This window comes from Sinocyclocheilus anshuiensis, unplaced genomic scaffold, assembly GCF_001515605.1.
Source record: "Sinocyclocheilus anshuiensis isolate Anshui unplaced genomic scaffold, SAMN03320099.WGS_v1.1 scaffold300, whole genome shotgun sequence".
Taxonomy (NCBI): domain Eukaryota; kingdom Metazoa; phylum Chordata; class Actinopteri; order Cypriniformes; family Cyprinidae; genus Sinocyclocheilus; species Sinocyclocheilus anshuiensis.
Window position 1 is genome coordinate 3,035,137 of NW_015557379.1, and position 12,082 is coordinate 3,047,218.

General features: G+C 35.6%; 1 protein-coding gene across 1 annotated transcript in view; it reads right to left on the minus strand.

The window, feature by feature from the left end:
• The window catches only part of cdh23 (cadherin-related 23), a 270,976-nt gene that overhangs the window by 147,872 nt on the left and 111,022 nt on the right, over nt 1-12,082 (minus strand). Inside the window, exon 9 of the mRNA XM_016474656.1 lies at nt 11,332-11,410. Coding sequence (XP_016330142.1) covers nt 11,332-11,410 — 79 coding nt within the window. The remainder of the gene's footprint in view (nt 1-11,331; nt 11,411-12,082) is intronic.

A 12,082-nucleotide genomic window follows, 5' to 3' on the forward strand; every position in this document is an offset into this window, starting at 1 on the left:
GTTCACCCAAAAATGAAAATTCTGTCATAAATTACTCACCCTAATGTCATTCCAAACCCATAAGACCTTCGTTCATCTTCGGAACAAAAATTAAGATATTTTTGATGAAATCCAAGAGCTTTCTGACACTGCGTACACAGCAATGCAAATACCATGTGCAAGGGCATCAGTAAAATAGTCCATGTGACATCAGTGGTTCAACTGTAATGTTATGAAGCTATGAGAATACTATTTGCGTGCAAGAACGTAGGGCTAATGGGTTTGGAACAACATGAGTGTGAGTAATTAATGACAGAATTTTCATTTTTGGGTGAACTATCCCTTTAAGGCAAAAATCTGATTTTTGGGGGGGAAATCCCCTGCAATAGAAAGTTTGAATGTTGTTAAGCACTTGAATTGTGGAATTTCAATACTTAAGAAGTGCAGCTTTGTACACACATGGAATAATGCTTGTGGAATGGATCTCAGTTCTGTTGTGAAAATCTCACTGCACTGTTTAAGTACTACAAACTTTAGTAGACGACATTAAGCTGTTCATCTGAAAGGAAACTGTGACATGATAAGATCCAAAAGATCAGACTTAGATGGCACAATAAAAGAATGTAAGCTGATCTTTATGTCTTCATCACATATCACGTCTCTGCAGGTGGATTTCACAGGGCACGCTGTTGTGAGCAGACTTGTGCGTAAACAGGTAATGGCTTTTTAAGTACTCTACACAGACAGTGAGTGAGTATTGTAGAAAGCTTTCAGTGAGTGTGTGTGTGAGAGAGACAGAGATTATCAGAGGAACGAGTGTATAATTGGAAAGCTGAAGAGAGTGTTATTGTTCCAGTGATAAGCATCTTTAATTTGATGGATATATCATACATGTACATTGTATGTAGCCGTGCACATGTGTTCAGGCCCGTTCACACCAAGGACGATAACTATAAGAACAAAGATTTAGTAGATTAAATATATAGTTCAGTCATGAAACTCTAGATGGCGCATTCTGACGGGGTGTTAACGTAACTGATGACAGCAATAACCAACAGCAGCAGCAATTCAGCAGCAGCGTAGCAGATCTGTTCCGCCAAGACCAAATGCATTAACATTGTCATATCCATCACCATGCTAAAATGTTCCGAGATTTGTCATGATTGAAATACTTTTAATTCTAAAGTGGCAGATGAAACAACTGCAGTGCATGCTTATAATAAACAGGACATTATATAAGTTGATGTAGATGCTTAAACTGTATAGTTATCTTTATAGTCATTGTTATTGGTGTGAATGGGACTTTAGGGATCGTACTACTACTACTACAATGCTTTGGCCTGGTCTTGGCAAGTTGTGGACATTTTGTGTTCAGTATATGAAAATACATTGTATACAACATATAAAACAAAACAACCTGTTACATGTCCAACAGTTTAAATACTTGATAAAGAAACTGGATTTGTCATTAACATTAACAAAAAATATTATATAACCAGGTGTGCACATGCACCACTCAGACCACTCATTTGCGTACCAACATGGTTGACAGCTGTTAATGTACAATCAATGATTTAGATCGGCTAAAGGGGCGGTCACACTGCACTTTTCGTTCCATTGACTTCCATTCATATCAGACTGGAAACGCAAGCTTGTGCGAAAAGTTTTGTATTTCGCTGCGTTCCAAAGTTCAAATTTGGTGAACTCTAACCTATGAATTCGCATCACGTGAAACCATGTGACCAACTGCAGATTGATATGTCACAGCATGACCTCGTAGCTGAATTAAGAGAACATTAATTTAAAACTGCAGCGCTACTGGAAAGTGAAGTAGATTGTTTTTTACATTTTAGATGTGTTATTATTTATATGTTGAATTTTTAGTTTTTAATAAGATGTTGCAGAGCGTGACGTCATATCACGAACGTTGCAGCGTTCGAGGAAATTTCGCATGCTCAGTCTAGTGTGACCACAAGCTGTAATACTGTATAAGATTTCCATTCGAATTGAATGCATAAATCTGTCGGTTACAGAGCTAAAGCAAAAATGTGAGATTCACTGATGAGCTTTACTCTGCAGCGATAAAACCGACAGCGCATAGATTTAATTGGCGGCCAACTCGCCAAAATAAAAGCTTGCTGATTTTAGGTTTTTAAAAACGTTGAAAATTCATTAAAAAAAACAAATAAAATATTAATAATAATAATAAATAAAAAAGTGAAAAGTGTACATATTAAATAATTGTACCTTTATTAAAATGACTATTTTATTTAATACTCATTTTTTTATTTCAAATATAATAGTATCACTCTTTATTTATGAAATTTTATTTTATTTAAAATAATAAACTATGTGCAGTGTGAGCACCAAACTAAATCTCCAGGTGCTCTCATGAGAACCAGACCGAAAAACGTATGTGCACCCCTGTATATAACAATGCCAAATCATTACTATTGTAGCTCAAATTCATACCTAAAAATTGCTTGTCTGAAGAACACAGAAGCACTGCTGATTGTCAAATGACACCTCAATATGTTGTCCTATAAATGCAATGTAAACAACAGTTCATTATGTAATCATTAGGTTTAGACATTTTGTATATTTGAAGAGTTCAGATGCAATAGCCTCTGAGTGCCATCTGGAATTGTCGTCGCAAATGAGCATTTTTCTCAAGCTCCTATATTTATGTTCAGTTATCTTACTTTAATGGCAATGAAAAGAACCTATTCATTGCCATTAAAGTGAAATTACTGAACCTACACATTAGAGCCTGAGACAAAATGCTCATTTTAGAAAAAAAAAATGCAGATGCCATCTGAACTCTTCATTTATACAATAGGCTACATATTTATGAAATTACTGAAGACTGGAGTAATGGCTGCTAAAATTTCAGCTTTGCATCACAGGAATAAATTACATTTAAAAATATATTAAATTAGAACAGATATTATATATTGTAATATTTTACAATATTATTATTTTTTACTGTATTTTTGATCAAATAAATGCACAAAATGAGAGCATAAGAGACCTCCTTTAAAAACATTTAAAAAAAAAACTTAAAAGAAATATAATATCAATAAATAACCCATAACAGGAATGTACTTTAAGGATAAATTCCAATCAGTTCCAAAGGTTCTAATTATTTTTGTTCTGAAACAGTTATAATGTCAAATACATCTGCTAATGCTGTTAAAAAATAACAGCATTACACATATTTAATAGCATTTGATATCCTGATAACTTTGACAGCCCTTATAACAGTCAGCAGACATGCAAGCTCTGACCTAGTGTGTGCATGCATGATCTAGTCATATCTACTCTATTGTATACATGTGGAAACAATAAATATCTAGATAATGTACTGTCTAAATATCTCATCTTGTTTAATCAACTTGGAGAAAAGGACAAGATGGGTCTGCAAGCTGTCCGTTGCCCACAGTAGTCCAGTGTGTGTGTGTGTGTGTGTGTGTGTTTATATTTCTTGAAGTTTATGAGATGCTCCTAAACTGGCATCTGCACACATCAACAGAATCTCTCCAGGTGGAATCTCAGCATTGGTGAGAGTCCAGTTCCCTACATAAGAAAAGTGTAAATCAATGAGAACTGGTCTCCATAAAGCCGGACAACTTTCCATAAGGTTTCCATGGAAACCTTCCATTTTTCACATTCAGCTTCAGCATCACTATGTAGATCTGTACCTTTTGGGAACTCCAAATCCAAAGCAGCTCACATCTGCTTCTGAAAGAGCAGGGTGATTTAATGAGGCTTTAACTTTGGCCCTTTAAAGCCACCATAGCTGCAGGGGCTGTTAGCCATATCTGTGAGCGCTGTGGTTCATGAACCCTGCTGGGCTAAAGCTCAGGACAGCGTTCTCCCAGGGCACTTTATAATGGATTCTACAGGCATGAGAGCACGCTGAAGACCTTCACAAGTCCCTCTGTCTCTCTCACACACACACACACACACCCTCTCACTTCAGTAGTCACAGTTGTACCAACTTGTCCTGGAGTTGTGCTGGAGTTCAAAAACACACACTTAAATCTTCAGCATCAATTCTTCTGATTTATGAAACTGAGAGCTCCGGCTCTGAAATCTGATCTCATTTAATCACACACATTCAATTCTATATTACTGCAGCAACCATAAACCTATTCAGCATAGCAACACCCTGGCAACCACCTATCAACATTCTTAAAACCACAAGAATAACTTGCCAACTACATAGCAACACCCTGGCAACCATCACAAACACCCTAGTAACTAGAAATGTTTTTAAAACTACTCAGAATTATTTGGCAACTGCATAGCAACACCCTGCCAACCACCTAGCAACATTCTTAAAACCACTCAAAATAAGTTGGCAAGTGCATAGTAAAATCCTGGCAACCATTCACAAACACCCTGGTAAATAGAAATGTTTTTAAAACTATTTAAAATAACTTGGCAACTGCAAAGCAACCACCCAAAATCACCCTAGTAACAAGAAATGTTTTCAAAACTACTCAGAATAACCTGGCAACTGCATAGCAACACCCTGGCGCCCTTACGATCTTTCAAACCTATTTGACATTTTGCCCTATGATTTGTAGTAACCATATATCCCTTCAACTTAGCAACTGCATAGCAAAACCCTGGCAACCACCTACTAGCGTTCTTAAAATCATTTAGAATAACTTGCCAACTGTATAGCAATGTTCAAGCGTTCTCACAATTTTTTAAAATTCTGTCAAGAAAATTCTGTCAAAAATGTCAACACAATGAGTGCATAGCAACACCATGGCAACGGTCAAGAACCATTCATATTTTTCTTTAGAAAATGTTCAACATTGCTGTTGCGGCTGTTTTATAAATGGCTGAACTACTCAAGGCAGTTATTTTACCATGGTGGCTTTGTGTTATTGACGCAACTGAATAATACTATCAGAAATGTAAATTTGATTAGTTTACATTCTCTTTATTTTCACATTCAGGTACTGTTTTGACTTCAGAAGATCATATAATGACATTCCAGGTCAAGTTGCAGGATTAGAGAGGAAGTTTGAGGCCTGAGGAACAGCACAGTAATTTGGCAGTAAATAATAACATCAACAGCTCATCACACCTCTGGGGAACATGAGAGAGAGAGAGAGAGAGAGAGAGAGACTACAGGAGAGCATGATCTCTAGTCTCTAGATCATTAACACACATCACCCTGCAATTAAAAACTCATTTATCTTAATTACTCAACTAATGGAATGAGTACCCGCAGAAAAACACACACACACCCTCGAAGGACGGCTACAATGACATATACACACATACATTACACACATGCGCATATAGGTGTGATAAGCCAACATTAATGCCCAGAGAAAAGCTTAAAGCCACACACACACTACAAATACACAATCCACGCATCAGACTGTCTGTCTCTGCTCCACTGTCTTCAGTTCTGATGTGACGTCATTACTGCTTCCTGAGATATTCATTCATTATGTGCAGATGAATTTAACAGGGAATCATTCTGTGTGTGTAAAGTCTGTTTCTATAATGTACACTAAAACAATCCATCCGTCCATCCATTTATCTGTCTGTGTTGTTCTATCTGTCTGTGTCGTCCTAACTGTCCATCCGTCATCCATCTAATCGTCTATCTATCGTTCTGTCTATCTATCATTCTGTCTGTCTGTCTGTCTGTCTATCTATCTATCGTTCATTCTGTCTGTCTATCAATTTATTGTTCATTTTTTCTATCATTCTGTCTATCATTCTATCTATCATTCGATCGTTCTGTCTATCATTCTATCGTTCTGTCTGTCTATCATTTTATCTATCTATCTATCTATCTATCTATCTATCTATCTGTCTGTCTGTCTGTCTGTCTGTCTCTCTGTCTGTCTGTCTGTCAGTCTGTCTATCTGTTTATTGTTCATTCTGTCTATCTCTCTGTCTGTCTGTCTGTCTGTCTGTCTGTCTGTCTCTCTGTCTGCCTGTGTGTCTGCCGTCATCCATCTAATCGTCTATCTATCGTTCTGTCTATCTATCATTCTGTCTGTCTGTCTGTCTGTCTATCTATCTATCGTTCATTCTGTCTGTCTATCAATTTATTGTTCATTTTTTCTATCATTCTGTCTATCATTCTATCTATCATTCGATCGTTCTGTCTATCATTCTATCGTTCTGTCTGTCTATCATTTTATCTATCTATCTATCTATCTATCTATCTATCTATCTGTCTGTCTGTCTGTCTGTCTGTCTCTCTGTCTGTCTATTGTTCATTCTGCCTGTCTATCATTTTATCTATCGTTATGTCTGTCTGTCTGTCTATCTCTCTGTCTGTCTGTCTGTCTGTCAGTCTGTCTATCTGTTTATTGTTCATTCTGTCTATCTCTCTGTCTGTCTGTCTGTCTGTCTGTCTGTCTGTCTCTCTGTCTGCCTGTGTGTCTGTCTTTCTGTCTCTCTCTCTCTGTCTCTCTCTGTCTGTCTGTCTATTGTTAATTCTGTCTGTCTGTCTAACTATTAAACTATTTTGTAAACTTTCATAATCTAAAAATGACACTTATTTAAATTTCAATTCATTTAAATACTTCCTAATATTAAAATTTAAATTGCAATTCTGCCCCCGTTTGCTACTTTAATTCAAATTAAATTCAAATTCAAGAATTGCACTGAAATTTAAAAGGCATTTGTCATTAAATTCTGAATGACGTGTAACCCCTATGTTAACACAGGAAAGAAACTGCACTCATCAAACTATTTCACATGATCTTGAACTCAACTTGAGTCTCCTGAAGAGAGCAACATCTTTTCCTCTACCCGTTTTCCCCTGCTTCTTTGATTGTCCCCTTTAGATTCACACACAACGGCTTTGAGAGAGCCTGCAATATGAATTCTAATAGAGCAATTACCATTATGAATGATAACTAGGGATATTCCGCTGATCTAGGGTCAGGGCCCGTGCAATAGCTCTTATGATTACGGAGTATGGAATCAGGTTCAGGAAATAGCAGTGCTCCGCTAGCCAGCGGGAATGTTTAACCTACATCACGGATCCCTGTCCTATTGATTAGACCATTAGACTTGAACCACTCACAGGAAATTGACACAATTCTCTTTCCATATGAAATCTTTGCATTAATGCTCCACAATTTAATGGCAAAGCTATCCGTTTTCTTCAGAATATTCTGTCTATATATCTGTCCACTTTCCAGCTTTCCTCTATAAACTGAATAATATGTCATTTTGTGTGTGATGTGGATGGCTACACTGCTGATTTATCGATTTTCAAAAATAATGTCCTCAAGCAACCGCTCAGAGGAAATTTGCACAATCCTCTTTCCATATGAAATCTTTGCATTAATGCTCCACAATTTAACGGCAAAGCTATCAGATTTCTTCAGAATATTTATCCGTTCACTTTCCAGCTTTCCTCTAAAAACTGAATAATATGTCATTTTGAGTGTGATTTGGAGGGCTGCACTGCTCATGTATCGATTCTCAAAAATAATGTCCTCAAGCCTCTTCACTCAACAGTTACTACTGTTAAGAGGCTATTTTGTGATCATTGCCATTAGCCGATAACCATTCATACGCTTGGAAGACTAACAGAAGACTGAACTATCAAAGACACATTTTTATTTAGTCATTTCTGAGTAAATACTATGTGCAAATGACATAACAGCACTTAACAGCATAACAGCATTATTTGCCATCTGCCACCCGGCTCTATAGATATTAGCTATATCCCAAACCCCAACCAAACTCATATCAGTTACCACTAAATAACATTTTATTAAATAAACAATATCTATTTATTTACATAAATAATATAAAATTATTAGTGCTGTCAAACGATTAATCGTGATTAATCGCATCCAAAATAAACGTTTTTGTTTACATAATGTGTGTATACTGTGTATATTTATTATGTATATGTAATACAAACACAGGCATGTATATACACTGAACAAAATTATAAACGCAACACTTTTGTTTTTGCCCCCATTTTTCATGAGCTGAACTCAAAGATCTAAGACTTTTTCTATTTACACAAAAGGCCTATTTCTCTCAAATATTGTTCACAAATCTGTCTAAATCTGTGTTAGTGAGCACTTCTCCTTTGCCGAGATAATCCATCCACCTCACAGGTGTGGCATATCAAGATGCTGATTAGACAGCATGATTATTGCACAGGTGTGCCTTAGGCTGGCCACAATAAAAGGCCACTCTAAAATGTGCAGTTTTATCACACAGCACAATGCCACAGATGTCGCAAGTTTTGAGGGAGCGTGCAATTGGCATGCTGACTGCAGGAATGTCCACCAGAGCTGTTGCCCGTAAATTGAATGTTCATTTCTCTACCATAAGCCGTCTCCAAAGGCATTTCAGAGAATTTGCCAGTACATCTAACCGGCCTCACAACCGCAGACCACGTGTAACCACACCAGCCCAGGAACTCCACATCCAGCATCTTCACCGCCAAGATTGTCTGAGACCAGCCATCCGGACAAAAATATGTTATGTTCATATATTAAATATATTTATATATAATATAAAAAATAAGAATAAAAATATATAAATGTATATACATGTAAATATTTTTAAAATATATACTGTATGTGTGAGTATTTTTTTATAAACATAATAAATATACACAGTACACATACATATATTATGTAAACAAAAACTTTTATTTTGGATGCGATTAATCGAGATTAATCGTTTGACAGCACTAAAAAGGTTAGGTTTCTCTTTTTCCTCTACCAAAACTGTCCTATCAAAAAATTTAAAATAAAATAAAATAAAATCCTCTACCAAAACTGTCCTATACAATTTTTTTTAAATAAAATAAAATCAATCAATCAATCTCATGGCTGCTGTAAAAAATATAATATAATAAATTGCTTTATTTATTAATGTCAGTAGTGTTTACATAATACTTCAGGACTGTAATGTGAGCAAAATCAACTTTTGTCACAGCTTACAACTTGCAATTAAAACTATATGAGCCCATGAAGATCTCAGGACAACAAACTGAGCTGCAAAACAAAACAAAATAGGTACAGAATTTTTTCTGTAATTTTGGGGATGTTTTTGTACTTATTCTCACAGTTTTGCATTCAGAGGCAACTACAAATTATTCATAGTTTGAATTCCCTCGAATTGGTGCTCTCAAGAGATGAAACTGTATGTTTGAGCATCACAACCAATATTGAACAAGACTTGCTCAACCAATAGCATGAGTTTGGAGCGGGATTATCTCTCAGAGTGACCAATGGTAGACATTCAGGAAATATGTTTTTCCTTTAATATAACTTAATCAGAAAACCTAACTTTTTCAACAACATTTGCATATGTAAACATGTTTTAAAATTGATTAAAATTAGTTCAAAGCATATCGAATGTGAACACGACTTAAAGGTAGGGTAGGCGATTTTGGAGAGGCTAGCAAGAGCAAGCTAGCTTTAAAAGCATAAATTCACACCCTCCTCACCCGACTGCTATCAGGATGTGAAGAGACTGTCAACCAGCATAACAAAAAAAAATTTTGAACCAAATCACCTACCCTGCTTTTAAAAAATATTTTTTTAATCAAAACTTCGAAACAAAATGTTAGAATGAAACACATCTCTTAACACTATTCAGAAAACATGGCATTAAAAGCGGCCCACTTTTACTACGTATATTCAAATACAGTCTCTCTCGCTCTGTGAGTGGTTCGGTATTTTGCACATAATGCAGTGCCATTCAGACACTCATTGTCATTTAAGTGTCAAATCTATATATATACACACACATATACAGACTACAAAACCCATTCAACACACACTTACCCAAAATTGAGCCACTGAAGGTTCTCAATGTACATCTGAACTGTATCACAGAAACACATGGTGTAACCCTCTCTCTCTCTCTTTCTCTGACTCTCTCTGTCTCTCGCCCTTCATTCTGTTCCTCCCTTCGTTCTGTCTGTCTCATGTTGATAGCAATGAAAGTGATCTACGGGGGAGGCCGTGCACACACAAGTACACAGCTACAGTGAGTGTGTGTGTGTTTGTTGCACTGTGGGAAGGTTTGTCCTGCTGTGTTAAGCTCATGTATGGACTAAATCGACAAAGGCTTTCAGTCACATACACACATTATCCCACATCCTAAGAGACTTACATCACAGCAGCACTAATGTGACGCATATAGGCCACTGTCCTTTACACTGGAGCATGAAAAATCATACTTCGCTCAACACTCAAATCACTATATATCAAATCATGACATTAGCCATTATATAATTGTCTGATTATGAGTATTTGCTCTATTTGGAATATTTTGAGATGATCACTGCACATTTTAAATTCCAATTACATACTGTCATCCAAATAAGAGATTCTGAAATGAGTATTAGAAAAGCCATGAAATGTACATTTTCATATATGTGTCTATTTCCGCTGCACTGAGAGCAGTCGGCTTCACATTCTGTCTAATTCACTTTAAACATGTATGACAAATGCACTCTGTGTTCATTGTATATTCAGATTCAAATCTAAATGTTTATGGTCATTCAAGGTTACAATTCAAGGAAATATTATGTAATAATACAGAGGAGGAGACAACAGTATATTTTCAGATTTGGAATCAACAATCAGAATCAAGAGGATATAAAAATAAAATAAATTAAATTAAATTAAATAAAACAGAATAAAATAAAATTAAATAAAAAAATATTTACAACCCTAAAACACTAAAAATTAAAGACAGAAATAAAACACTAATATTTTATATTTTATATATTTTTTATATTTTATATTACAATTATTATTAGTAGTAGTACATTTATATTTAGTCATATACAAGACGCTTTTATCCAAAGCGACTTACAAATGAGGACAGTAAAAGCAGTCAAAACTAACAAAAGAGCAACAATATATAAGTGCAAATGACAAGTCTCGGTTAGCCTAACGCAGTGTAGCAAGGAGAATAAATAAAATACTAATACTAAGTAGTAGTAGTAGTAGTAGTATTGTTATTATTATTATTAATATTATCTAAAATTACATCATTCTACTCATTGAAATATTTGTTAACACAGCCGAAGACACTTAAAAATGTAATACAACAATAAAGAAAAGTAAAGTATTTATAAAATATAAAAAGAATATATTAGAATACATATTATTTTTGTTATTATTACTACTATCTAATATCATGTCATTCTACCCTGTGAATTGTTTTCATTTGTTTACAAAGCCTTAAAGGAACACATACATTAATAAACTGCATAATCTCAACAAAGTTCAAAGGGAACAAATGAAATGTTCTTAAGTTTATACAATGAAACACCAGACAGATGTGATAATCATGATGGATGTGACTGACCTGATATGATTGTATATCCGATTCCACGTGGTCGACCTAAGTCTTGATCGATCGCCCTGATCTTACGGACTTCATAACCCTACAGACACACACAGACAACAGGCATTTAATGAGAGGTAAAGCAAGAAACATGTGAAAATTATGCATACAAGTGCATAAATAGACTTTTCGTTTGGACAACATATCTATTGTTTTATCATTTGTTTTTAAAACGCTTTGCTTGTGTGCTTGTGCTGTTTTAAAATAAATGCCACTTGGTTTTATTTTGTCTAATGCAATGACAATCAGACATTTCAAGTGTTCAAATGCTTTTGTGTGCAACTGTTGAGGAAACTGTTACAGAGGCATCAGCTTCAAAAATTAATGCATCAAATGAGACATGAAAAACAACAAATAGAGAAATATTCTGAGTTTGAGGACTCTTCGATCCTGAATGAGAAACAGTACAGATGCTTAAGAAGAAAAGTGAGAGAGCGGCTGCCATTGATCCAGCTAATAGTGTCTGAGAGCTGTTTATGCTTCATTTCTGCCAACACTCCACTGCTATTACAGCACACAATCTATTACAGCACATTTAGCGCAAGAATGTGAGGAGGAACGAGGGAGAAATGGATGACAAAAGCGGCTGAACAGGGGATGAAGTGTGGCTGAAGTAATTTGCAAGCCATTCTCTTGCCGTCCGCACAAGTTGAATGTTCAATCATGCAACACGTCTTTCTCCTTCTCTTTCCTGTCCTCTCATCCTTACACA